Consider the following 25,586-nt stretch of genomic DNA (forward strand, 5'->3'; position numbering starts at 1 on the left):
TTTCACTGTTTTCAGCCCATCTTGGATGGAGCTTGAAGAAATCATGTTAAGTGAAATAAGTCAGAAACAGAACGATGAATATGGGATGATCTCACTCTCAGGGAGAAGCTGAAAAGCAAGATCAGAAGAGAATGCACTAAACAGAACTTGGACTGGAGCTGGTGTATTGCACCAAAGTAAAAGACTCTGGGGTGGGTGGGGGGAAGGTTCAGGTCCTGGAAAAGGATGGCAGAGGACCTAGTGGGGGTTGTATTATGTGGGAAAACGGGAAATGTTATGCATGTACAAACTATTGTATTTACTGTTGACTGTAAAATATTAATCCTCCAATAAAGAAATTAAAAAGTTTGGAAAAAAGAAATCTTCAATGGTGACAGAGCTGCTCTGAGACAGTGTTTCTCAGTGTGGTCTCAGAACCCCTCCTGTCAGGGGCCCAAGAGATGCTGACCCCAGTTCAGATGCACTGAATCAGAACTGTCTATGGACTGTGTGGTCTGTGAACTGGCAGTCTGCACAAGCATCAGGGTGCTTAAGGGAAACTAAATTCTGAAACCCACTGCTCTGAGTTTGACCTCCTGCCCCCCAGAGGTTAAGTAAACACAATTAGACTGCTTTCCTCATGCCACTCGGCTGATGTCAGCTGCTGCTGTGGGGAAGGGGGAGTGTGGGGAGGGGGAGACTTCCTGAATCATGGCGCACTTGGAGTTCGGCAGGTCATGTGGGACACAGATGGGAACCGTGCATCAGGAAGAGTCCCACACACCTAGGAACTGCAGAGGCGCCTGGAAGCAATAAACCAACACAGCGAGAGGTGTGGGAACTCAGTCCAACCCACTCCTGTCTGTTCATCAACGAGTTAAATCAGTTTCTGCAGATGGAGGTTAGGAACCTAAATACCACGGCAAAAGTGCTTCTTTGCAAGAGTACGTTCTGAGTCTCAACCAACGGTTAACAGGAACATTGGAGGGCATCAGCAAGATGGCTCAGCTGGTAGAGCATCTACCTTGCCATACACATGGCCCAGGTCTGAACCCCTGGCACACCTCATGGGAGCCCCACAGCACCTGGGGAGCTTCAGCGTCCTGATATCTTCCTCTCTGAGAAAGTTGGTCCGGAGCAGTGAAACTACACATATGTGGGGCCCTGATGATGCCCCCCTCCCAAAAAAAATAAATGAACGAACAAGGGCTAGGCAGTGGCACACAGGTCGAGTGCACATGTTACCATGTCCAAGGACCTCGTTTCTAGCCCCTGGCCCCCATCTACAGGGGGAAGCTTCACGAGCGGTAAAGCAGTGCTGCAGCTGTCTTCCTACCTCCCTCTCTATCTACCCCTCCCCTCTTTATTTCTCTCTGTCCTATAAAATTTAAAAAAGGAGGAAAAAAAAAAAAAAGGAAAAATGGCTGTTGGGAGCTTGGATTTGGAGTGCAGGCACTAATCTCCAGCAATAAGCATGGCAGCAATTAAAAAAAAAAAAGGAAGAGAGGAAGAAATAAGACAAATATATAGAGATAAAAGTAATGCTGGAAGGTGACTCGCTTCTAAGTTGGGGTGGGTGCCTGCAACACAGCTCTGTTTGCTCCTCAGGTGAGGAGCCCTAGATCAAGGAAGGACCTGGGGCCAGTCACTGACTGACAGGACTCAGACTTGGTTGTGGAAGCAGATCTCCATCCTGAAGAGTTTGGGGGTGAAAGCCCAGCCTCTGCCGAGAACTCTGGGGCCTCACAGCCCCCTTGACAAGTAGCCAGCTGCTTGCGGAGGGCAGGCAGGGCCGGACTCACCTGCTTTGCGTGTGTCAGTGACGCTGCTGGATGTGGAGCCCCTTACCAGGTCAAGGTTTGTCTCGTCTCTGCCTTCTCTCTCTTCAGGGACAACCATGGTAGCCTTCTCCCTGGGGGTGAAAGACATCCCACACATTATCCGATTTTGAAATTCTATGAAGTATTCTCAATTAAAAAAAAAAAAGGTTTATCCATGAAAGCCAAGATTTGAGGTTTAAATAAACAAGTAAAATCAGTATCTCTGGTTATGTCACAGGGGCAGCACTGACTCATGCCTTCATGCTTACATGGAAACAACAGGGAAGGGCTGGGCAGTGGCACACCTGGTCAAGCACACACATCACACACATCACCATGAGGAAGGACCCAGGTTCTAGCTCCCCCCCCGACTCCCCCCCAATTCTCACCTGAAGCGAGGCTGTAGGTGTCTCTCTAGCTCCCTTTCTATCTCCTCCTCCCCTCTCAATCTCTCTCTGTCCCATCAACATAAATTAATATCTAAAAAAACAAGAAATACTGTGTGCCACGTGATGGCCTTTGAATATAAACACTATGATCACCTGATCAATCCTGTTTAATCCAATATCTTTTTTTCAGTTTTTTAATTTTTTAATTTTTATATTTATTTTCCCTTTTGTTGCCCTTGCTTTTTTTTTTAAATTATTGTTGTAGTTATTGTTATTGATGTCGTCATTGTTAGATAGGACAGAGAGAAATGGAGAGAGGAGGGAAAGACAGAGAGGGGGAGAGAAATATAGACACCAGCAGACCTGTTTCACCGCCTGTGAAGCGACTCCCCTGCAGGTGGGGAGCTGGGGGCTTGAACCAGGATCCTTACTCCGGTCCTTGCGCTTTGCACCATGTGCACTTAACCCACTGTGCTACCGCCTGACTCCCTTAATCCAATATCTTATATCTGGTAGATTGACAGGACGATTCAATCATAGCCAGGATCTGTAATCAGGAAGTACCATAACGATAAGATCCTCAGTAATCAAAGGGTGATTTCAGCTTACTACAGTGTATAGTGATACTTTGTAAAAGCAGCAAAATATGTTGCAATCAATTCAAGGAGCACCAAGCAGCAAGTGTCTGCATGCTGCGAGGGAAGACAGAAATGTACAAGCACATTCATGTTCATTTTCTTGCACTTGGTGATACTTTGTAAATTTATATTATTTTCATTTATTTGGATAGAGACAGCCAGAAATTGAGAAGGTAGAGGGAAATAGAGAGAGAGAGAGAGAGAGAGGGAGGGAGGGGGAGAGAGAGAGGGAGAAAGGGAGAAAAAGAGAGAGAGAGAGAGAGAGAGGGAGAGAGAAAGGAAGACACAGATCTGCTTCACCACTTGCAAAACTCTCCCCCTGCAGGTGGGGACCGGGGGCTCAAACCCAGGTCCTTGTGCATTGTAACATGCACTCAAACAGGTGTGCCACCACCCAGCCCCACTTGATCCTGTCCCTCAATTTCATCTGTGAAACAGGAATAGTATTAAGGGGGGGAACCCTACCCACAACTATGGACTACATAATAGATCTCAGGTACTGAAATTGTGCCTGGCACTTAAGTTACCAGATAAATGTTAACTGCTATCATTTCTGTTCTTATAATGTGGTGATCTCAACTCTTTTTTTGAAAAATATTTTTATTTATTATTTATTGGATAGAGACAGAAAAATTGAGAGGGGAGGGTGAGATGGAAAAGGGGAGAGAGAGAGGAGTAAGAAACACCTGCAACCCCCTTCACCACTTGTGAAGCTTTTATCCTGCAGGTGGAGACCAGGGGCTTGAACCTATGTCCCTGAGCATGATAATGTGTATACTCAACCAGGTGCACCCCCCCAGCCCTGGTGACCTCATCTCGAATTATCCATGATTGTGCTTTAAAAAAAAAACTGAACTGAACTGAATCATACCTTCAAATGATTCCACAACTGTTTTAATTAATATTTTTACATAAAGCCTGTAGTTTGCCATTAACTGCAAAGTGAATTTGAGAAAACAATATATTCCTGAAATGATATCTGTGCTGAAGAATGGCCATCTTCCTAACTAGTCACCCTTATTAGTTTAACAGAAATATGCCAGAAGCATATTCAGCTTCTTACATTTTCAACTTTTTTTAGTGTGATTATTCAGATTACTTTGTGATAGACAGAACAGTAATTCAAGAATTCAGATTTTAGACTGGGCAGTGGCACAGCTGGTAAAGTACCCTCGTTACTATGAACAAGGACCTGAGTTCAATCCCGTCTCCACCTGCAAGGGGAAAGCTTCAAGAGTGGTGAAACTATACTGTAAGGGTCACTTCTCGCCCTACCTCCCCATTCCTTCTCAATCTCTGTTTCGTATAGGAGATAATAATAAGTAGCCAGGTGGTGGTGCACCTGGTTGAGCACAGATGTTACAGTGCTCAAGGACTCAGGTTCAAGCCCTCACCCACCCCCATCTGCAGGGGGAAAGCTTTGCGAGTGGTGAAGCAGGGCTGCAGATGTCTGTTTCTATCCTTCTCTATCACCCCCTTTTGTCTCTATCCAATAAATAAAGGTAATACAATTTTTAAAAAGGAAATAATAATAAATCAATACAGTCCTCAAAATAAAAAAGAATTCAGACTCTTGTTGCCACTTAATGGAAAGCGCTGAATTTGATTATTTTTGACCTAATATCTTTAGTGGCAGATGAACAGCCTGAACAAGATAACACAAGAGCTACTAAACTTCAAGTCTTTTCAAAAGGCTTTAAAAAAAAAAAAAAGCCCTCATGCTAACTCTTTGATCATCTTCTCTAACTTCAAATAATCTTACTCTCTTCCCTTGAAGAGCAGTGACCTCTCCTAAACTCTGTGTGCTCAGAATGTTATTACTGATTCTTCTACCCTGCAAGCATTTTTATTATCAGTATTTGGAAGTGTAATCTCTTCTCTCTTTGCTTAGCATCTGTAATCAACTCATCTTTGATCCAGCTGAGCAATCTGTTTGCCTCCCAGTTGCCTGATCCGTTCCCTTCTGGTTATTTTCAATAGTAGCACTGCTTTTGCTCTTCTATCACCCGTGGAGGTCCTGGCAAAAGGACATTTATCGTATTCTCACACAAAATCGCTCTCTGACTACAGGCTTGGTGCAAGTGCTCTTTCAGCAATGTACCTCCCAGAGATTTTACTTCTCAAAAACAAACACTTCTCAAATTCCCCCAAGTTTTTCTGGGAAAGTACATAGTTTAAGATTCTAAATAGTGTTAACTATCTGCTTGCTTTGTAACATGGGAAGATCGAACCATCACCACTGACAGGGTTTGGGAAATGATGTCAGCCCATGGATCAAATTGCACGTAAGATCTGGCCAGGCAGGACTATATCTATCAAAATAAAGGAGAGGGCTGGAATTTATTCCAGGTTCTGCTGAACTAGGTTTTCAGCACATGCCAGACTTATCCACATCCTGTTGCTGAGCCCTTTAATGCTAAGAGTTGCTTGTATAAACCAGGAGCGATATGTGGTCTCCAACATTCAACGTTACCCTCAGTTCTTATCTACGTGGGGCTCTGGCCTAACAGAGAAGCGGCAGCTACGTGATAAGAGACCAGGGCACAAAACCCACCTACTCAGGCTCTGATCCTACCAGGTCCTTTTGGTTCCTATGTTGTGTAGATGTGGGTTTACTCAGCAGGCAGAAGCTGCACATGCCTCAGAAAGGCCTGTCTCCCAGCAGCGATAAGGGCTGAGCCCTTAGAGCATTTTGTCTGATAAGAAAACCTGAGGTCTGGGATTACCTGACACCAGCCTGAGCAGATGATTTATGCTGATCATGTGATTTATGGTGACTTCCTGGACTTGACCTGGGGGCCTGGAGTCCATCCTGAGGGTGTTCGGTGTCTATGTGACTGAATCCCGGTCCGCAATGCTCCAGTGAGCTGTTCTGCGGATGACACTTGGCACCAGCTGTCACACACGGTCGGGAGAGCTAAGCTCATCCCTGTGATTCCACTGGGGACAGGCACCCAGAACTTGGGGCCCAGTTTCTTGGACTGCTCATGTGGCTTTTCCCTTTGCTGATTCCATTTTAAGATTTATTTATTAGTGAGAGATGGAGAGAGAGGAAGGGAGAGGGGAGAGGGAGAGAGAATTAGGTCATCACTCTGATATAGGATACAAACTCAAGAATTCCCTACCTTCAAGTCTGGCACTGGAGCCAGTGTGCCCCTGCCCCCACCCCAGGGTGCCTTTTGTTGATTTTAATCTGAATCCCTCTGCTATAATAAACCGTAACTGTGAGGATCTGGGGGCCCCAGCACTACTCGGGAGACCCTAGGTGTACCAGGGGCTGGAGGGGGCTTTATGGATGGTGGAGCAGTGCTGTAGTGTCTCTCTCTCTCTCTCTCTTATTATTTTGTCTCTCTTGGTGAAAAAAATTGGGCCTAGGAGGCTGCTCAGCCATCTCATACATTCACATAAAAACAAAACTGTATACACCTTACCCTGGAGGGTTCTAGCAAATCGCCTGGCCTGAGGGAGGCCTTGGGAACCTGCAGCTGCCAGTATCTGAGGCTGGAAGGCTGGTGTGGTGGCCTGGCTTCACTCAGTCCAGGTCATGATCTCTAGTCTCACCTGTCCTTCTCGTTCCTCTCCCTGCCCCCCATGCCCTCTCCCCTCCCCACACTTCTGAGTGGTTACCAAGACTTCATTCAAGTATTCACAATGTCCGCATTCATGCACTGGGTGTATTCATAAAATAGTTCCATGGTGTCTTGAGGTCACTGGGGTGTAAATGTGGTACACACATGAGCTGGGGAGGGGAGGAAACGAGAGCAGCAGATAACAAGCTCTCTATGTCACCATGTGCAAGGACCTGGGTTTGAGCCCCAGGCTGTCACAGCAGCACTTGCAGGGGGGGAAGCTTCACGAGCGCAGGAGTGGTGCTGCAGTGTCTTTTTCTCTGCCTCTCTCTTTCTCTCTCTCTCTCTTTCTTGTCCTCTGTCTAGAGGAAAGGAAAGGAAAGGAAAGGAAAGGAAAGGAAAGGAAAGGAAAGGAAAGGAAAGGAAAGAAAACATGAACACCAGGAGAGGTGGAGTCATGCAAGCACTGAGCCCCTGGGATAACACTGGTGGGAAAAAAAAAATCGATTGTCCTCCTAAGGACGAGAGGAGTGGGATGAAGAAGAGAGGGTCACGTAGGTGTCTGGCTTAACCTCACTGCTCAGATCTCCCACTGCAGTTCCTTTCTTCTCCCCAGGGGAAAAAAGCTCTTTGCTGCCAGTATCCACTACATACATGACTACTTGCTAAACTCCTTGCAACCACACTTAATAATCGACTGGAGTAGGCCCTCATAAATATATTTACTTATTCTTTCACTTTTTACTTAAAAGTTTTAAAAAACACTTATTTATTTTATTCGATAGGATAGAGAGACACTGAAAAGGGAAGGGGAGTCAGACAGAGAAATATCTGCAGCACTACTTGACTGCTTGTGAAGCTTCACCCCTGCAGGTGGGGACTGGGGACTTGAACCCAGGTCCTTCCTTGTGCATGGTAATGTGTATACTCAACCGGGTGTGTCACCTCCTGGCCCCACAAATACAGTTGTTACCAGAGAGAACACGGCCACTTTGGGGGTGTGATGGCTCTTTCTACAGGGACATCATTCTAGAGTGAAAACTGGCTGGTTTCTTGGGGTGATCTCACTCACAGAAGCTGAAATGTAAGAACAGAAGGGAAAACTCAAAGCAGAACCTGGACCGGAGTTGGTGGACTGCACCAAAGTAAAAGCCTCTGGGGGGGGAGGGGTCAGGTCCTGGCAGAGGAGGACCTAGTGGGGGTTGAATTGTTATGGGGAAAACTAGGAAATGTACAAGCTATTGTATTTTACTGTTGCCTCTAAACCATTAATCCCCCAAATAAATAAATAAATAAGTAGATAAATAAATAGTGAGTTAACTGAGTGTAATTAGCACAATAACAAAATTGCTTCTGAGCCGTCAGTCTGGGGCAGAGAATGAGATGTACCTTCTGATGACACCTGGTTTCAGGTCAGCTGGAGCTCAGTAGAGATCAAAGCTTGAGGCCCCCAGGATACCTGACATCTCTTCTGAGCAAAAGCCCCTGAATGTGAAGCACTTTCCTTCCACCTCCCCCCCCACACACACACACCAAATACCCTGAGGACGGGTGTGGGGGGTTTGAGTGGGAGGCAAGCTGAGAGCAGAACTGTGGCCTTGCCCCTTCACCTACTGTCCTAGCCAGTCTGGCTCGTAAGGCCCTTACATCTACAATCTCCTCAGTGGCATCCCTGGCAGGAAGCAGGCAGGTCCCTCAGACATATGCAGGAGTAAGAAGTCGCCAGCCGTCGAGCCTCTGCCAATGTCTCACCTAGGCACATTTTCCTTTGTTAAACTGTTCATATCTTCTAATGGGATGTGGAGGACTATGGGACCCTCATGCTCAAAACAAAACAAAACAAAACAAAAAAAACATACACACAGACCACAACTTTGAAAACCTATTTTCCCAGAATGATTGTATCATGAGATCTAAACTGACTAGGGCATAAAAACATCTTGCAGGTCACAGAAAAGCAGTCACCCATCGCAGACAATGAGAGTTTCACAAGGAGAACAACAACAACAATAGTAAAAAAAAGTATCATAATTCAAAGGGAGGGAGAAACATTATGCATGGCAGAAAAGGAGGGGCAGAGTTAAGATCACATTTCTTAGTGAGGCAGTGCTCTGGTTATATTCAAGGCATTTTAACACTCAGGTTTTTTTTTTTTTTGTATTTATTTATTTATTTATTTATTCCCTTTTGTTGCCCTTGTTGTTTTTTATTGTTGTTGTTACTGATGTCATTGTTGCTGGATAGGACAGAGAGAAATGGAGAGAGGAGGGGAAGACAGAGAGGGGGAAAGATAGACACCTGCAGACCTACTTCACCGCCTGTGAAGCGACTCCCCTGCAGGTGGGGAGCCGGGGGCTCGAACTGGGATCCTTCCACCGGTCCTTGCGCTTTGTGCCACATGCACTTAACCCGCTGCGCTACTGCCCAACTCCCATCACTCAGTTTCTTTATATAGAAAAGCAGTTAGTGGGAGCCGGGTGGTAGCGCACCTGGTTGAGCGCACATGTTGCAATGCATAAGGACCCAGGTTTGAGACCCCAGTCCCCCACCTGCAGGGGAAAGCTTTGCGAGTGTTGAAGCAGGGCTGCAGGTGTCTCTGCCTTTCTTCCTCTCTATCTCCTCCTTCCCTCTCTATTTCTGACTTTCTCTATCTAATAAATAAGTAAAAGAGAATAAAAAATAAATTAAAAAACTTAAAAAAGAATCCCTTTAAAAATAAAAAAGAGAGAGAAAGAAAAGCAGTTAGTTCTCTTTATGTTTCTAATACTTAATGGAAAGGAGGTGGGAAGGAAGGGAGGGAGGGAGAGAAGGAGAAAGGGAGGGAGGGAGGAAAGAAGGAAGGAAGGAAGGAAGGAAGGAAGGAAGGAAGGAAGGAAGGAAGGAAGGAAGGAGGTGGGAAGATGGGAAAGAGAAGAAAGATTTCTGTGTTGGGAGTCAAATCAGACCCCATATTGATTCTGATCATTTTTCCCTCTCCATCTTCCCTGTGGGCTCTTAAATCTTCCCCGATCCAGAGAAGCTTCTGGATCTTAAGTGGCCTTCCATACAGTTTGTGGCTGTCACACCGACTGTACTGATTTTACGTATTACCTTATGAGTTTTTCAAAAGCCTCCTTTTCCTTCCGCAGGGCAGTGAGATAGCGCTGTTCCTCAGTAGATCCTCCATATATAAGAAAGTAAACCCTGCAAGTCAAGACAGAGATCTTTTAAAAACACCATAATATATATATATTTTAATCTTTGAAAGGAATAGTATAGCAGCTAAAATCAGCAGCCTGGAGTGCTCAAACAATAAATACTTGACTAAGAATAAAAGGTTCCATTAATAACACACTTAAAGAAAATTAAACTGCCTATACCCCACCTGCCCAAGGTCTTGTTACCACTTTTTCTTTTAAATTTTGGCAGGAGAAGGAACAGAGCTTAGGTAAACACTGAAATATAAGTAGAAGGATAGAACAATTCTTTCCCCAGAACTATAAACAAATCAGAAAAAGGAAAAAAAAAAATACAAGTATAGCAGCTTCTCTTTTTTCAATTTTTTTTTTTTTTTTTTTTTTGCACCTCTGCCAAACAACTGTTTCAAAAGTTGGATGGTAGTTATAAAAACCAGACTGTGAAAGTTCATGTTTGTGAAAAATAAACAAATGAAATCTATATGACCTTTATCTTCACAAGTCACTTCTCAGTTCTTTTTTTATTCACGCTTTACCAGAATCCAGTCATCACACAAGGGCCACATGAACGCTTTTTTTTTTTATTTGTAGGATTTAAACAATATTTATATATTTCTTCTATTTTTCTTCTATTTGATATGACAGAGAAATTGGCAGGGTGAGATAGGAAGAAAGAGAGATACCTGCAGCACTGCTTCACCACTTCGGAAGTCTTCCCTCTGCAAGTATGTGTGTGTGTGTGGGGGGGGAGAGGTTGCTTGAACCCAGGTCCTTGTACCTGGTTACTAAGAGAAACCCCACCCAGCCCTGGGGGCACATGGATTTCACCACGCTCCTCAAGAACTAATTTTATATGTTTTGTTTTTTTCTTGGGCAGGCCTGCTTTTCTTTTTCCTTTTATCTTCCTCTTTCTGCCCCCCACAATCTTCTGCTAGGGCTTTGTGCCTGTCTAATTCCACCACTCCCAACAGACTCACTTTTTTTTTTCTTTCTTTTTTTTTGATGAAGGCAAAGACAGAAAAGGAGGGACAGAGTGAAAAAGAGAGATGCTATATCCCCACTCTGTTGCCTGTGAACTTTCCTCTTTGCGTGCACTCCCGTGGTGGCTGGGAGCTCAACCCCAGGTCCCTGCGCAGTGAAGTGTGTGTTCTTCTGGTGCGTTCTCTTATGGCCCCAAAGACCTGTTTCTCTGCTTTGTCAATAAGAAGCGGAAGTATACACCTCCTCTGTCTCCTTCCTTCCTTCACCTTCTAGCAGGGGTTCTCTTCTTTTCTTGCCTCCACAGTTTTCGCTTGGTGCCTGCACTATGAATCCACTGCTCCTGGTGACCATTTTATGTTGGATAGGACAGAGAAATTGGGAGGAGGGGGAGATAGAGAAGGAGAAAGATAGGCACCTGCAGACCTGCTTCACTGCTTGTGAAGCGACCAGCCCCCACCCCCCAAAGGAACCAGGATCCTTGCACAGGTCCCTGCGTTTCATACTATGTGCGCTCAACCCGCTGTGCCACCGCCTGACCTCAGGGGCTATTTTTCTTTGAAAGCTTTTGACTTTTCTTTTTCCCCTTTACTTTCCTAGATTATACTTCTTTCAAGTCTTGACAGGGATGAGACCACTGGGAACAAGTCCCCTGGCCCTGGCTACCCTACAAATGCGCCACAAGGCCACAGGCAGGGCAGTCGACATTTTCTGGACTTTGGTTTTCCATTGACAGAGTGAGTGGCTGAAGTAACTCCCAGACCCCTCAACTCCGATGCTTTGTTTCCGAACATCACATCACTCCATTCCCAGGCAATGAAGTACTCTGGAGCACCCAAGCTAGCTACACAGTTGGTCAATAACAAGGTATGAAAATGTACAGGCTTGGGATGGAGCAGAGGTGCACCCAGTTGAATGCACATGTTACAAAGTGGCAGGGCCTGGGTTTAAGCCTCCTGGTACCCACCTGCAGGGGAAAAGCTTCATGAGCAGTAAAGCAAGTCTCTCTCTCTCTCGCTCTCTCTCTGTATGTCTCCTTCCCTCTGGATTTCTGTCTCTACACAATATACAATAAATAAAAAAATTTACAAACCCATAATTATATTATCTTTACTTCGAATAATATTTTGATCCTCTGTTCATCTCCACTCTGAAAGGCTACATCAGTTAAAGTGAAGAAAGGCTTCTTATAGCTCTGCTTTTGGTTCTGATTAAGTTCAGGATACTAACTTTGCTGTTTATTTCCACTCAGATCACTGGAGAGCCAAAACATGATATTCTGGGAGTCGGGCGGTAGCGCAGCGGGTTAAGTGCACATGGCGCAAAGCGCAAGGACTGGCGTAAGGATCTTGGTTCAAGCCCCCGGCTCCCCACCTGCAGGGGAGTTGCTTCACAAGCGGTGAAACAGGTCTGCAGGTGTCTATCTTTCTTTCCCTCTCTCTGTCTTCCCATCCTCTCTCCATTTCTCTGTCCTATCCAACAATGACATCAATAATAATTACTACAACAATAAAACAACAAGGGCAACAAAGGGATATATATCATGATATTCTTTGGGCAGCATCACCTTCTCATCTGATATCCCTGTAGATTTTCATATTTCTTGAGACTCAAGAAAGCATGATAGAATAATCCCCCAGATACTTTAGTTTTATGTGGCTGCCACTTAGAGTCACTTCTTCAAATTTGTAAGTTGAAAAGCTGAGTCTTATTAGAAGATGCAGAAGACTGGAATGACTTAGCTGAGTCATGATCACATTCACTTTTGCTTCATGTTAGAGCATCATATCAGCTTTTGTTATCAACAGATGTGAGGACATTATAAAGGTCCCAGGTGTGTTTGGATATGGCACCCCTTCAGCTAAAATCAAACCAGAAAATAAATGGAGAGCAGGGACTGGAAGAAGGCTCTCCCAGGAGAGTAGACACATTCAATGCATGAGGACCCAGCTTTGAGCCGGTCACCATCTGAAGGCACCATGAAAAAGGGAAGCTTCACAAACAGTGGGGCACTGCTATGGTGTCTGTCCTCTCGCTGTCTCTCCCGCTGTCTTTCGCCTACTGTTTGGGGTAGGGGGAAGTCTATAAAATGTGCTTGAGAAGCAGTGGAATTGTGCTGACACAAAGCTCCAGTGGATTTATAGTGGCAAAAAAAAAAAAAAAAAAAGGTAAAGATGAATGAGGCCAGGTGGTGGCACACCTGGTAGATTGTAGTTGTTATAATGCTCAAGGACCCCACATGCTGAGCTGAAACTCACAAGTGTGTAGAGCAGTGCTGTAAGTGTCTCTCTGTCTTCCAATTCCCTCTCAGTTTCTCTGTGTGTGTATATGGAGAGAGAGAGAATCAAGGACAGGGCAGCAAGTGATGAGAACCCAAGCAGGCTCCTAGATTCTTGGTTCTGCTCCAGTGTTTGACATGCTTTTTTTCACTTAAAATTTGACGTTTTACTCTTTTTATTTCAGAAAGAGGAAGACAGAGAGGACATACACCACAGAACTGCTCTGTCATCACTAGAGCTCCCCTTGGTACCATCCATGGAGCTCCTATGTGCCGCCAGGATTTGAACCTGGGTCCTTGTTCACAGTACATCATGGACTCTTCTAGGTGAACTATCTCCAGAGCCTGAAATCCTTCAATGTCAACTTTCTAGATTCATTTGAGAGTCAAATAGGGCCTCGTAAACATAATCAACACACACACAAAACTAAATGTGAAAAAGAAAACCCAGCAGGGGTAGATGGCACAATGGTTATGCAGAGAGACTCTCATGCCTGGGGCTTCAAGGCCCCACGTTCAATCCCCCCACACCACCATATGCCAAAGAAAACCCATACGAAGCTGATATGGCTTCTGTGTCAAATCCTAGAGAACTATGACACCAACCCCTGGTATCCTAAGTCTTTCAACCTAGCGTCTCTAGAACTTGCCTCAGTGGTTTTCCAGGTCTACTTGCCCTGTAAATCTCAAGCTGCCGTACAAATGTTAGCTCTGCGTCGTACAAGACCACGTATCTCGGCTCCACCTCGTGGAGCACCCTCGTCAGAGCATAGGGGTCGCTGCATCCCAGAAGCGGGTGGATGATGGTGAGGGGGTCTTTCAGGATGCCGTAGGCTGCATCGGATGGTAAGTTTAAGTCGAACTCCTCAGGCTTCACGCCTTCAAAGCAGCATTCTGGGCTGCTGCTCGGGTCTCTGGGAACACCTTCCTGGGCCTCCTCGAATTCTTCCGGTTCTTCCGATTTCCCCACCATCTGAGTCAAGGTCAGACTCCGCTTTTTCTTTTTGACAGCCCTTTCCTTGGCAGGGGCCCTATCCTTTTTGGGTGGGGCTTTGGGTCTCTTGTTAGATTTCATAATTCTCTTAGTGCTGTCATCCTTTCTAAATCTCATCCACATTTCTTCCGCTTTGCTGTCCTTCTCAAAGGCTTTCCGGTAGAGTCTCAGCAGGAAGGCCTCGGCGCCCATCGCGAGGTAGTCCCTCAGCTGGCTGCATGTTCGGTCATCACTTGCACAAATAAGTACTTGACCTGGAATTTGAGGAGTGGAAAGTGTCACATTCTGACTAGCCCACTGGGACCTACTCCTCATGGGCCCCTTCTCCTCACTTCTCTTCCTTCAACAGGAAGAGACACTGAAGCCTTCGATGCCAGAAACCCCAGATTTATAATTTGCTGAAAAAGGACTCCTGGGTTATTTCTCAAATGATTTCACCTCTTTGGTAGGATTATTGAAATCTTTTAAGTAAAGCTTAAGTCAGACATATTTAGACTTGTGAAAGTAAAGCTATAGCATACTGAGATGCCTTTAAAAAGCTCTTTTTAATTAATGGCTTTTCTGGAGGGTTTTGTACACCAAAATAAATTCCAAGTGGATTACAGAGTCAGATGTTAAATATTAAATTGTAGGAGGGAAAAAGAAAAAGGTGACTAGTCTCCATCTCTCTGGATGGAAACGCTTGTGTTGTATTAAATGTAGCAGGAGAAATCTCAATAATTGAGATCTATAAGATTGACTACAAAAAAATAACTGCACCCAGACTCCCACCCCACTAGGGATAGAGAAAGGCAGGCTGAGAGTATGGATCAACCTGCCAACGTCCATGTTCAGCGAAGAAGCAGTTATAAAGGCCAGACCTTCCACCTTCTGCATCTCATAATGATTCTGGGTCCATACTCCCAGAGGGATAAAGAATAGGAAAGCTATCAGGGAGGGCATGGGATAAGGAGTTCTGGTGGTGTGAATTGTGTAGAATTGTACTCCTCTTATCCTACTGTCTTGTCAGTGTTTCCATTTTATAAACGAAAACTTTATAAAAAAAACTACACTAAAAAACTAAGACAAAGGGGAGTTGGGCAGTAGTGCAGCAAGTTAAGCCCAGGTGGCGCCAAGTGCAAGGACCAGCATAGCCCCTGGCTCCATCTACAGAGGAGTCGCTTCACAGACGGTGAAGCAGATCTGCAGGTGTCTGTCTTTCTCTCCCCCTCTCTATCTTCCCCGGCTCTCTCCATTTCTCTCTGTCCTATCTAACAATGACAACAACAATAATAACTACTACAACAATAATACAACAAGGGCAACAAAAGGGAAAATAAATAATAAAAAACATTAAAAAAAAAAAAGAAAGGTGAAATCGCCTTTCTTTAAAAAAAAAAACTAAGACAAAATAACTTTGTAAGAGCTATGGTAAGTGGCAATGTCTCTAATAATCAAACATGATACAAACTGTCTAAAGTGGCAACGGAAATGGAGACAATTCACAAAAAGAGCAAATGCACTTGAGTAGCACTGAACTCACCAAACATCACCACTGAAAGGGAGGTCACATGTATTTTCCTCTAATCAAATTAACTGTTATAAATATGTGATACTTATATAGCTGCACACAAATATATAGAAACTTTAGTCACTGACAGCTAAGTGGAAGAGACAAACTTGAACAGTTAGATGACATAATTAAAAAAAAAAGACAGTATAAGGGAGTCGGGCTGTAGCGCAGCAGGTTAAGCACAGGTGGCGCAAAGCACAAGGACCGGCATAAGGATCCCGGTTCGAACCCTGGCTCCCCACCTGCAGGGGAGTCACTTCACAGGCGGTGAAGCAGGTCTGCAGGTGTCTATCTTTCTCTCCTCCTCTCTGTCTTCCCCTCCTCTCTCCATTTCTCTCTGTCCTATCCAACAACGACAACAACAATAATAACTACAACAATAAAAACAACAAGGGCAACAAAAGGGAATAAATAAAATAAAATAAAATAAAAACAGTATAAACCAATCTAGTAATATGTCTCAAGAACTCTATCTTAATTCATTATCTCTGTATCCAACTATGGCTTTAACAATGTGAAATAGAAAATATAAGGGGCTGTGGTGCAACTGGCTAAGTGCACATGGTATTAAGTCCAAGGATCTGGGTTCGATCCTCTGACTCCCCACCTGGAAAGGGGATGTTTCTCAACCTGTGAAGCAGGCCTGCAGGTGGTTTTCTCTCTTACTCTCAATCTCCCCTTCCCTTCTTGATTCCTCTCTGTCCTATCTAATAAAATGGAGAAAACGGCCTCCAGAATCAGTGGATTCATAGTGCTGGCCTCAGTGATAATCCTGGATGCAAAAAAAGAAAAAACATGTGAAGGAAGACACGGGAGGAGAGAAAGGAATATGCCAGTGTTAACAGAGTCTGCTAGATACATATTTTAAATTACATTACAAAGTTTTAGTGAGAGGGAGAGAATGAGAAAAAAATATATATATTATATGTGGTGCTGTGAAATGAACCCAGGACCTCTTGCATACAAACCATGAGCTCCACTGCTGAGTCACCTCCCCAGCCCCTAGTTATAAGCTTTTCCTTTCCTTTTCTCTTCTTTTCTTTTGTATCTTTTACTTTTTCTGAAGTGAGCATGTATGACTTTGGGTCTGGAATCACAGTGGTTAAGTTCTGGGCTTAATCACCAGTATATTTACTAATATAAGGATTGTAGGCCTGCTTTTCTGCTTTGCAGGAGTCAAAGACTGGGGCCTGTGTTTTTAAAAGTTCATTTCATTTTCTACCTGGTTAACGCTGTAAATTAGTTCACACTGCACCTACTGTGCTAATCTATCAGTTCATTTATGTTTAAACAGAGCAGCCTTAAAGTGGGGAGTTATTTTAGGGTTTGCTCAATGTCACTTTGTAGAACAGTTGAGGTTTCTTTGGCAAGATACTGAGAATACAAAGCACAAGCCCACATATACCCAAGACAACTCTTCTCTCATGAATGTACAATGATTCAACCAGAAGAATCACATCAAATGAACAAAAAGGAGGCTATTGCTAGAATCCTGGTGTTCATTTGGCATTTACTCCTGCAAGCAAATGCTACCATTGGCACGGTTCCTACCTGGACCGCCAAGGGCTTCACTCTCCTTATTTTCTGCCTCAATTTCTTTCAGTACTTCAGTCAGAGCTTCCCACTTAGGATTACTCTCTAGGACCAGCTCCTTTTTTGCTTCTGTAGAGGAGAGAAAAGATAAATCTCATTACACGGATTATACTTATACAAAAAGTGTTCCAAAGTGTTTTTAAACAACAGATAACACTAACATCATTCTGCAACTTTCACATCTCTGAATTTTCTTCAAGAATCATGATTTATAGGTCAAATCTGCTTTCTTTCTCTGAGTGAGGAGCTGGGGTCACATGCATTCACAATTTCACTGCTCCACATCACTTTTTTTTTTTAATAAAGATTTTAAAAAATATTTATTTATTGATTTATTCCCTTTCACTGCCCTTGTTTTATTGTTGTAGTTATTATTGTTGTTGTTATTGATATCATTGTTATTGGATAGGACACAGAGAAATGGAGAGAGGAGGGGAAGACAGAGAGGGAGAAAGATAGACACCTGCAGACCTGATTCACCGCTTGTGAAGTGTCTCCCCTGCAGGCGGGGAGCTGGGAGCTCGAACTGGGTTCCTTAGGCCGGTCCTTGCGCTTTGTACCACCTGTGCTTAACCATCTGCGCTACCGCCCGACTCCCTCCACATCACTTTTTCATTCAGATAAAGACACAGAGAGGGACAGACATCAAGAGCATCCCCTGTACCACAGCACCTCCCATGTGATTCTGGGCTCTAACCGGGGCCATGGCACATCAAGGCATGTGCCCTATCCAGTGAGCTCTCTCTGGTTCAGAATCTGCTTTCCTGAAAAAGGTCTACTTATGGTCTAAATCAAAGATACTTCAATACTAATACGGGTTTTATAATGCTTTGATGGAAAGTTATAGGCATGGTCACTACTACGTAATTCTGAGAAAACTGTCAATATACATTACATAGGCTATTATATAAATGGCTATACAAAATTAAACTGTCAGGAATGTGACAATTAAATGGCTTGGAATGTGGTACAGTGGATAAAGTATTAGGTTCTCAAGCATGAAGTCCCAGGTTTGATTCTTGGCATCACATGTGCCAGAATGATACTCTGGTTCATTAGCCCCCTCCCCCGCCATCCCCACCTACCCCCATACTTTCTCTTCCTGCTCCTTCTCTCTCATAAATAAACAAGTAAATGTTTGGATATTAAACTACCAGTATAGAATTTTATTTATTATTTCTAAAATCCTTGAGTTTCCCACAATCCCAAAAGGTGGATATAGGTAGAAAACAACCAAGTTTTTATTTCTAGAAGGACTCACGTGCATTGCTGCTATATTTAGTTAACAGCTGTGAAATAGACTATTGCACTGACCTTCCCATGTCTTAACCAGTGATATGTATTACATCTACTGGATGAATCCTTGACCAATACCCAGTTTGCCCCATTCTTGAATATTTATGTCCTCTAAAAACTGAAAGGGTTGCTAACATATTCCACTAAGATTTTCAGTGCCCAAAAAATTACTGCCAAGAAAAACCAAAGCAATCTATAGTTATTATATAGTAGTAAGAATATTCTTTTTTATTATTTACTGTATGGCCCCTGAATCCTTTTTTGTATTTTTTTTTCATTTATTGTATGGCTCCTGAATCCTCCTCTATTTGATTAAAGTTGTTTTTAAATATAATAATTGGAACTAAGGTGCTTTGTTTAACAAAATGGCAGAACATAAATACTTTAGAAAGAAGTAATTTGATTGCACACACAGCTGTAAAGACAAGAATGCACATAGGATACATATTTCCAGTTAAGAGTTAAGTGTCTGTTTTATCATTATGTAAATATGTATTGAATATTCTTTTTTTTTTTTTTTTATTTAAGCAAGGAGACATTAACAAAACCATAGGGTAGGAGGGATACAACTCCACACAATTCCCACCACCCAGTCTCCATATCACATCCCCTTCTCAATAGCTTTCCCATTCTCTATCCCTCTGGGAGCATGGACCCAGGGTCCTTATGGGTTGAATATTCTTTTTTATGTGTTTTTTTTAATAGAAAAAAGAGAAATTGAGAGGGGAGGGGGAGGCAGAGTGGGTAGAGACAGAGAGACACACCTGAAGACCTGCTTCACCACTTGTGATGCTTCCCCCTTTAGATGGGGAATGGGGACTCAAACTGGGTCCTTGCTCATGGTGGCACTTAATAGTGCATGCTTAATCAGGTAATCCACTGACCAGCTTCAAGAATATTATTTAAAAAAACCAAAAAACGACTTACTTATTATGTGTGTGTGTGTGTGTAAGAGAGTTTCACAAGAGCCAAAGAGAAATAAAAAACAAAAAATAAAAAAACAGCACCATTCCAGTGCATATGCTGAACTGAGGTTGGAACTGGGAACCCTGGGCATGCAAGACCAATGCTCTACCAGCTGAACTCTTTCCCCTGTTGCAGTAAGAATATTCCTGACTGATACTTGGTGTCTGTTATTGAAATCCCTTAATATGCTGATGATGTTTTTTTTTTCTTTTCCCCCAATGCCACTAGAGTTCTTACTTGGGCTTGGTGCTAGTTTGCTCCCCACCCCCCTTATTTGCCTTATTTGATAAGACAAGAGTAACTGAGAGGCAAAGGGAAGGTAGAGGGAAAGAGAAAGAAAGACACCTGTAGAGCTGCTTCACTGAAGTACAGCTTCCCTCCTGTAGGTGGGGACCAAGGGGGGAGAGGAGGCTTTGAATCCAGGTCCTTGAACTTGGTGATGATGTGTGTGTTTCATTAGATGTGCCACTGCCTGGCCCCCATGCTGATTACTTTTAATGTACTTTCCATCTCTCTCTCTCACACACACACACACACACACACGCACACGCACACGCACACGCACACACACACACACACACACACACACACACACGCACGCACGCACACATTTTTTCACATGGCTCAAGGAGATTTAAAATTATGCTGAAATTTAAGGGAGTCCGGCAGTAGTGTAGCAGATTAAGTGCACATGGCGCAAAGTGCAAGGACTGGTGTAAGGATCCTGGTTCGAGCCCCTGGCTCCCCACCTGCAGGGGAGTCACTTCACAAGCAGTGAAGCAGGTCTGCAGGTGTAAAAAAAAAAAAAAAAAACTTAAAAAAATGTATGCTGTAATTTAAATTAGCATTCAAGTACCAAATCCTTCAATAAAAGACACAGTTAAAGACTGAAGTCTACAAGATACCTTGCCCTTCTTTAATCTCCATTTTTTCAGGTACTTTGCCTTTTTTGCCCAGCTTCGCATCAGGAATATGATAAACCCTTGCTCGTGCGTTTACAAACATTGAAGTGCTGGAGTCAAGAAACAGCCAACCTAAGAGGGAAAGTCAAAGAAGCAAGACCTTTCAATTTATTCAATGTTAATTCATAAGAGCTTCTGATGACCTCATTTCCTCCCCACACCTTCTCCACATTACTGTGTACTCTCACTACTTGACTGTCTCCGTGGTTCTTAAAGTGTGGTCTACAGACTTCTAGGGGTCCTGAGACATTTTAAGGTATCTGTAACTTCAAAACTATTCTCACGGTCCAGGAGGTGGCGCAGTGGATAAAGCATTGGACTCTCAAGCATGAGTTCCTGAGTTCAATTCCTGGCAGCATGTGTACCAGAGTAATGTCTGGTTCTTTCTCTCTCTCCTCCCATCAATCAATCAATAAAATATTAAAAAAAAAAAAACTATTCTTGTAATAGTGCCAGTTCATGATTTGCCTTTTCCTCTTTGTGTTGACTTTTCCAACGATGGTCCAAAGCATCTGCTGGGATCTGAGCACAACTAAGGCAGTGGGCCTAGTGTGCTAGCATCACTGTGTTCTTCTTGCTAAGCATTTAAGACTTATTACTAGCTGGTCCATAACAGAGGCCACGATAGTGGTTGATGGGGAAACAGGATGACAGTCCTTTCAGGTGGATGTTCTCTGCTGGGTGTTTTCTCTTCAGTCTTTGGAGCTAGTAGATCAAGCCCTGTGTGCCCTTGCTGTTCTTTGGTGGAAGATCACTTTTATGCTGTTACCAACTGAACCTTTTGGAGCAGAGCACAACCTATGTCTAATTTGGAGACTATCTTTTCTACAGATAACACTGCCTGGAATGGATATGAATATTCATTATTATGCAGAACAGACGTTAAGGAGGTGGCGATGGTAGCTATCAATAAAAACTACACACGTGTGCTCTGAATAGAAACACAATTTGGGATCCCTGTGCACCAGGCAGTTGTCACAGCACTTACTCTCCACATCTGATTCCCTAACAAAATAACAGTTCTTTAGTCAAATCAACTCCTAGGATGATAGTGGTCATTTTATCCCCTACCTGAATTCTGACCAAACGCTTTCTCAGTTGCTCTCAGAGATTCCAGAAGATTAAGAAAGGTGATACAATCATACTGAGAGAGATATTGCAGCAGAGTTCGCAGTATCTTCAAATCCTGAACCAAGGATTTGGTCTTGGCTCCAAGTTGGTGCCACAAAGGATCCAGATAGTGGCGGATTGTCTGGAACAAGGATGAAATTTAGTATTACTAGACTATATTCAATATAGCTAACAATATGTCATACTTCCAATGGGCACTGTGTTCTGTAAACCAAAAAAGACTTTAAAAAGTAAATTTTATTATGTATATCTCCCCTCCCCCCGCACACAAATCTAAAACTTTATCCTTTAAGGAATTGGAGGAGCAACTTCAGCTCATAGATTCTAACAATATTGCTTATATTCTCAAATAAAAAGCATACTCTAGGGAGTTGGGGGTGCAAAGCACAAGGACTGGCTTAAGGATCCCGGTTCGAGCCCCTGGCTCCCCACCTGCAGGGGAGTCACTTCACAAGCAGTGAAGCAGGTCTGCAGGTGTCGGTGTCTATCTTTCTCTCCCCCTCTGTCTTTCCCTTCTCTCTCCATTTTCTCTCTGTCCTATCTAGCAACAATGACATCAATAATAACTATAACAATAAAACAACAAGGGCAATAAAAGGGAATAAATAAATATATTTTTTTAAATTCATTTAAAAATTCACTAAAAAGCACACTGTATTAACACTAGAATCTGTATAATCAGAGTCCATTCACATTTCTCTATATTTACACAGCTAATCAAGAGAGAAAAGGCCTGATAATCATCAGATAATCAACTACTTCCTTGTATGAAGAGTTGGAACATGTAGCCCAGACACATTCAATTCCTGCCAGCTTTGGCTCCAACTCTATCTGGATAGATATAGGAAAGGGACTCAGCTGGATAAAGAAACAGAAAGCATAAACCAGGGAAACCACATGGTATCAAATTAAACAATAATGTGCCTGAATTTACTAATGTATATAAGACTTACTATATTTTGATGTTTGACTCGTGGCTGGAGATGCATTAAATAAATTAGGTTAATGGGAGTCGGGCGGTGGCGCAGCGGGTTAAGCACACGTGGCGCAAATCGCCAGGACCTGCGTAAGGATCCCAGTTTGAGCCCCTGGCTCCCCACCTGCAGGGGAGTCGCTTCACAAGCGGTGAAGCAGGTCTGCAGGTGTCTGTTTTTCTCTCCTCCTCTCTGTCTTCCCCTCCTCTCTCCATTTCTCTCTGTCCTATCCAACAACATCGACATTAATAACCACAACAATGTTAAACAACAAGGGCAACAAAAAGGAAAATAAATAAATAAATAAATACTTAATTTATAAAAATAAATAAGTAAATAAATTAGGTTATTATTATTTTTTAAAGCGCCACCAGGTTATCACCGGTGGTTATTGAATCCACTGCTCCCAGAGGCCATTTTATCTTTCATGATTCACTACATGGCATCTCATCTAACAAACTTAAAACTGAGCAGGAGTAATATATGGATGACCATGTGGTATACTGTCTAAACTCAGACCTTTGTAAAAATAAAGTGATGATGTTGTTCTTATTATTACTATTAGTAGTAGTAATTACTTCAAGACAATAGCTGATACTAAGACTCTCTTTACAGACTGGGATGTAACATGCTTATTTGTAAAATCTAAGTTAAATTTTCTTTCTTTCTTTTTTTTACCTCCAGGGTTATAGATGGGGCTCGATGCCTGCACTGAATCCACTGCTCCTGGAGGTTATTTTTTTCCCCTTTTGTTGCCCTTGTTGTTTATTATTATTGTTGTTATCATCATTGTTGTTACTGCTGTTGTTGTTGTTGTTGGACAAGACAGAAATTGAGAGAGGAGGGGAAGACAGAGGGGGGAGAGAAAGACAGTCACCTGCAGACCTGCTTCACCGCTTGTGAAGCAACCCCCCTGCAGGTGGGGAGCCAGGGGCTCTAACTGAGATCCTTATCCTTGCACTTTGTGTTACATGCGCTTAACCCACTGCTCTACTGCCTGGCCCCCTAAGTTAAAATTTCTAACATGACACAAATTATGTCTACATACATAGCCTGTTACTAAATACCTAAAATAATACTTGGGCTTTTGCTAATCAGAACATGATAAACAGAGATTCAGTGCAAATCACATCAGGCTGTAGCTTATTTTCTTAGGGACAGCACACCATATATATATATATATATATATATATATATATATATATATATATATATATATATATATATATAGTTTGTTTATTATTGAATTCATGCTATCTATGACACTGTATATGTTTGAGGAGCACAAGTTCACACCTCATCAAATATATGTTACTTTCTATTAAAAGAATATGAATTTCTTTTGGTGTTATCATGCTCTAAATTATAATAAACTTAACAATGTACTAGTACTCCCTAATAAAATGGCTTTCTGGATGAATGAGAGAAATGAGGAGTTAAGTTTTTTTTTCTTACTGATAATTATTATGTATTATTTTCAGTGACAAAAAAAGTGATTTAGAGTATAAACGACAAAAACTTGTTCTATCAAAATCTGCAAAAAAAGAAGCTGCCTGAAATATCTTTAAAAGTTAGCACTTTCTGAATCTACAATTCAATCTCCAACAATTAAGTATCTATGTTAATAATGATGAAAAAGGAATAAAAATCCATGAAGTTAAAGCCATCATCTATTCAGTCAGAATGTAATGTGAAGAGAACAAGTTTGACATTTCTCCAGCAGTAAAATCTCATCTGAATTATTTTTTATCCACAAAAAGAGATCATAAGTTCACATATAATCAAAAAAGCATTCTTATGCAAAACTGTTACACATACAGACATCCAAATGCTGTCAGTTCAGAGAAAGAAGTAAACCCCTCTTAATTCTACTTGAAGTCAGAGTTAATTACAATATCATTGTAAAAAAACAGAGTGATGGCCTGGTGGTGGCGCACCTGGTTGAGAACACATTGCAATGCGCAAGGATCTGGGTTCGAGCCCCTGGTCCCTACCTGCAGGGGGAAAGCTTTGCAAGTAGTGAAGCTGTGCTGCAGGTGTCTCTCTGTCTCTCTCCATCTCTATCACCCTCCCCTCTTGATTTCTGGCTGTATCTATCCAATAAATAAAGCTAATAAAAAAATTTTTTTTTAAAAGAGTGATACTTACAAGCCATGTATTTGACTTGCCAACACAAAAGGTTATTCTGTAAATCATTACCTCCACTAATGCTAAAATAACAGCAAGTTTCTAAACAGAAGATTGCAAATAAGATAACTTGCCTTCTTTCAAATGACAATACAAACTATCATGCTCAAATGGGAGAAGAAATAAGAGTACCTTGTCAAAAGGTTTTCCAATAGCATTCTCTAGAGATAAATCTTCCACCTCGAGTGATGGATTGTGGCACTTCAGCTCCTTCAGGCAAGCGTTCAGGATGTCCAGGATAGCGGTCTGTATGGCGAGCATGGCAGGTGTCATAGAGACGTGAATTTCCACAACCTCAGGTTTGTGCTGCTCCAAAAATGAGTTTACTGAGACATGAAACCTAAAGAGACAAATAGTTTTCAAGTGAGACTCAAGAGTTTCATATTTTGGGTCTTAGGTTAACACTCCCAACTTATTTATTTATTATTTTGTAAAAGTGATTAGGAAGGGGCCGTGCAGTGGTGTGTCTTGTTGAATACACATATCACCATGAAGAAGGCTGGGTTCAAGCCCCCAGTTCCTCCCTGTAGGCAGGTAACTACAGGAACAGTGGAGCAGTGCTGCAGGTCTTTCTATCTCTATTTCCCTCTCCCCTCTCTAGTTCTCTCTGTCTTACAAATAAAATAAATAAATATTTTTTCTGTTATTGCTTTTAATTGCCACCAGGATTACCGCTAAGGGTTGGTGCCAGCCCTATGAATTCACCCTTCTTGGCTGTCTTATTTGGTTTTTTGTTTGTTTGTTTTTTCCTATTTTATTATTTGATAGACAGAGAGGAATTGAGAGGGGAGTGTGAGATAGAAAAGGAGAGAGAAAGAGAGACACCCAGAGCTCTGCTCCACTGCTGGTGAAGCTTCTCTCCTATAGGTGAGGGCCAGGAGCTTGAACCAGGGTCCATACACATGGTAACATGTATACTTAACTGGGTACACTACTGTCTGATCCCCCCCAAAATAATTTTTTTTTAAAAGCAATTAGGAAACAAAATGGGAGGGGTGGGGGAAATAGCATAATGGTTATGCAGATTCTCATGCCTGAGGCTCCAAAGTCCCAGGTTCAATACCCCACACCACTATAAGCCGGAGCTAAGCAGTGCTCTGGTAT

At 42.7% G+C, this 25,586-nt stretch overlaps 1 protein-coding gene across 2 annotated transcripts in view; it reads right to left on the reverse strand.

Moving 5' to 3' along the window:
• ERCC4 (ERCC excision repair 4, endonuclease catalytic subunit) overlaps positions 1–25,586 on the reverse strand; it is a 55,580-nt gene that overhangs the window by 17,497 nt on the left and 12,497 nt on the right. For both annotated transcript variants that reach the window (XM_060172937.1, XM_007529529.3), the window contains exons 4-10: positions 24,615–24,822; positions 21,262–21,442; positions 20,134–20,262; positions 16,925–17,035; positions 13,478–14,075; positions 9,486–9,578; positions 1,782–1,891 (exon numbers count right to left, since the gene is read on the reverse strand). In XM_060172937.1, the coding sequence (XP_060028920.1) occupies positions 1,782–1,891; positions 9,486–9,578; positions 13,478–14,075; positions 16,925–17,035; positions 20,134–20,262; positions 21,262–21,442; positions 24,615–24,822 (1,430 nt within the window). The remainder of the gene's footprint in view (positions 1–1,781; positions 1,892–9,485; positions 9,579–13,477; positions 14,076–16,924; positions 17,036–20,133; positions 20,263–21,261; positions 21,443–24,614; positions 24,823–25,586) is intronic.

The sequence above is a fragment of the Erinaceus europaeus genome, chromosome 15, assembly GCF_950295315.1.
Source record: "Erinaceus europaeus chromosome 15, mEriEur2.1, whole genome shotgun sequence".
In the NCBI taxonomy this organism is placed as follows: domain Eukaryota; kingdom Metazoa; phylum Chordata; class Mammalia; order Eulipotyphla; family Erinaceidae; genus Erinaceus; species Erinaceus europaeus.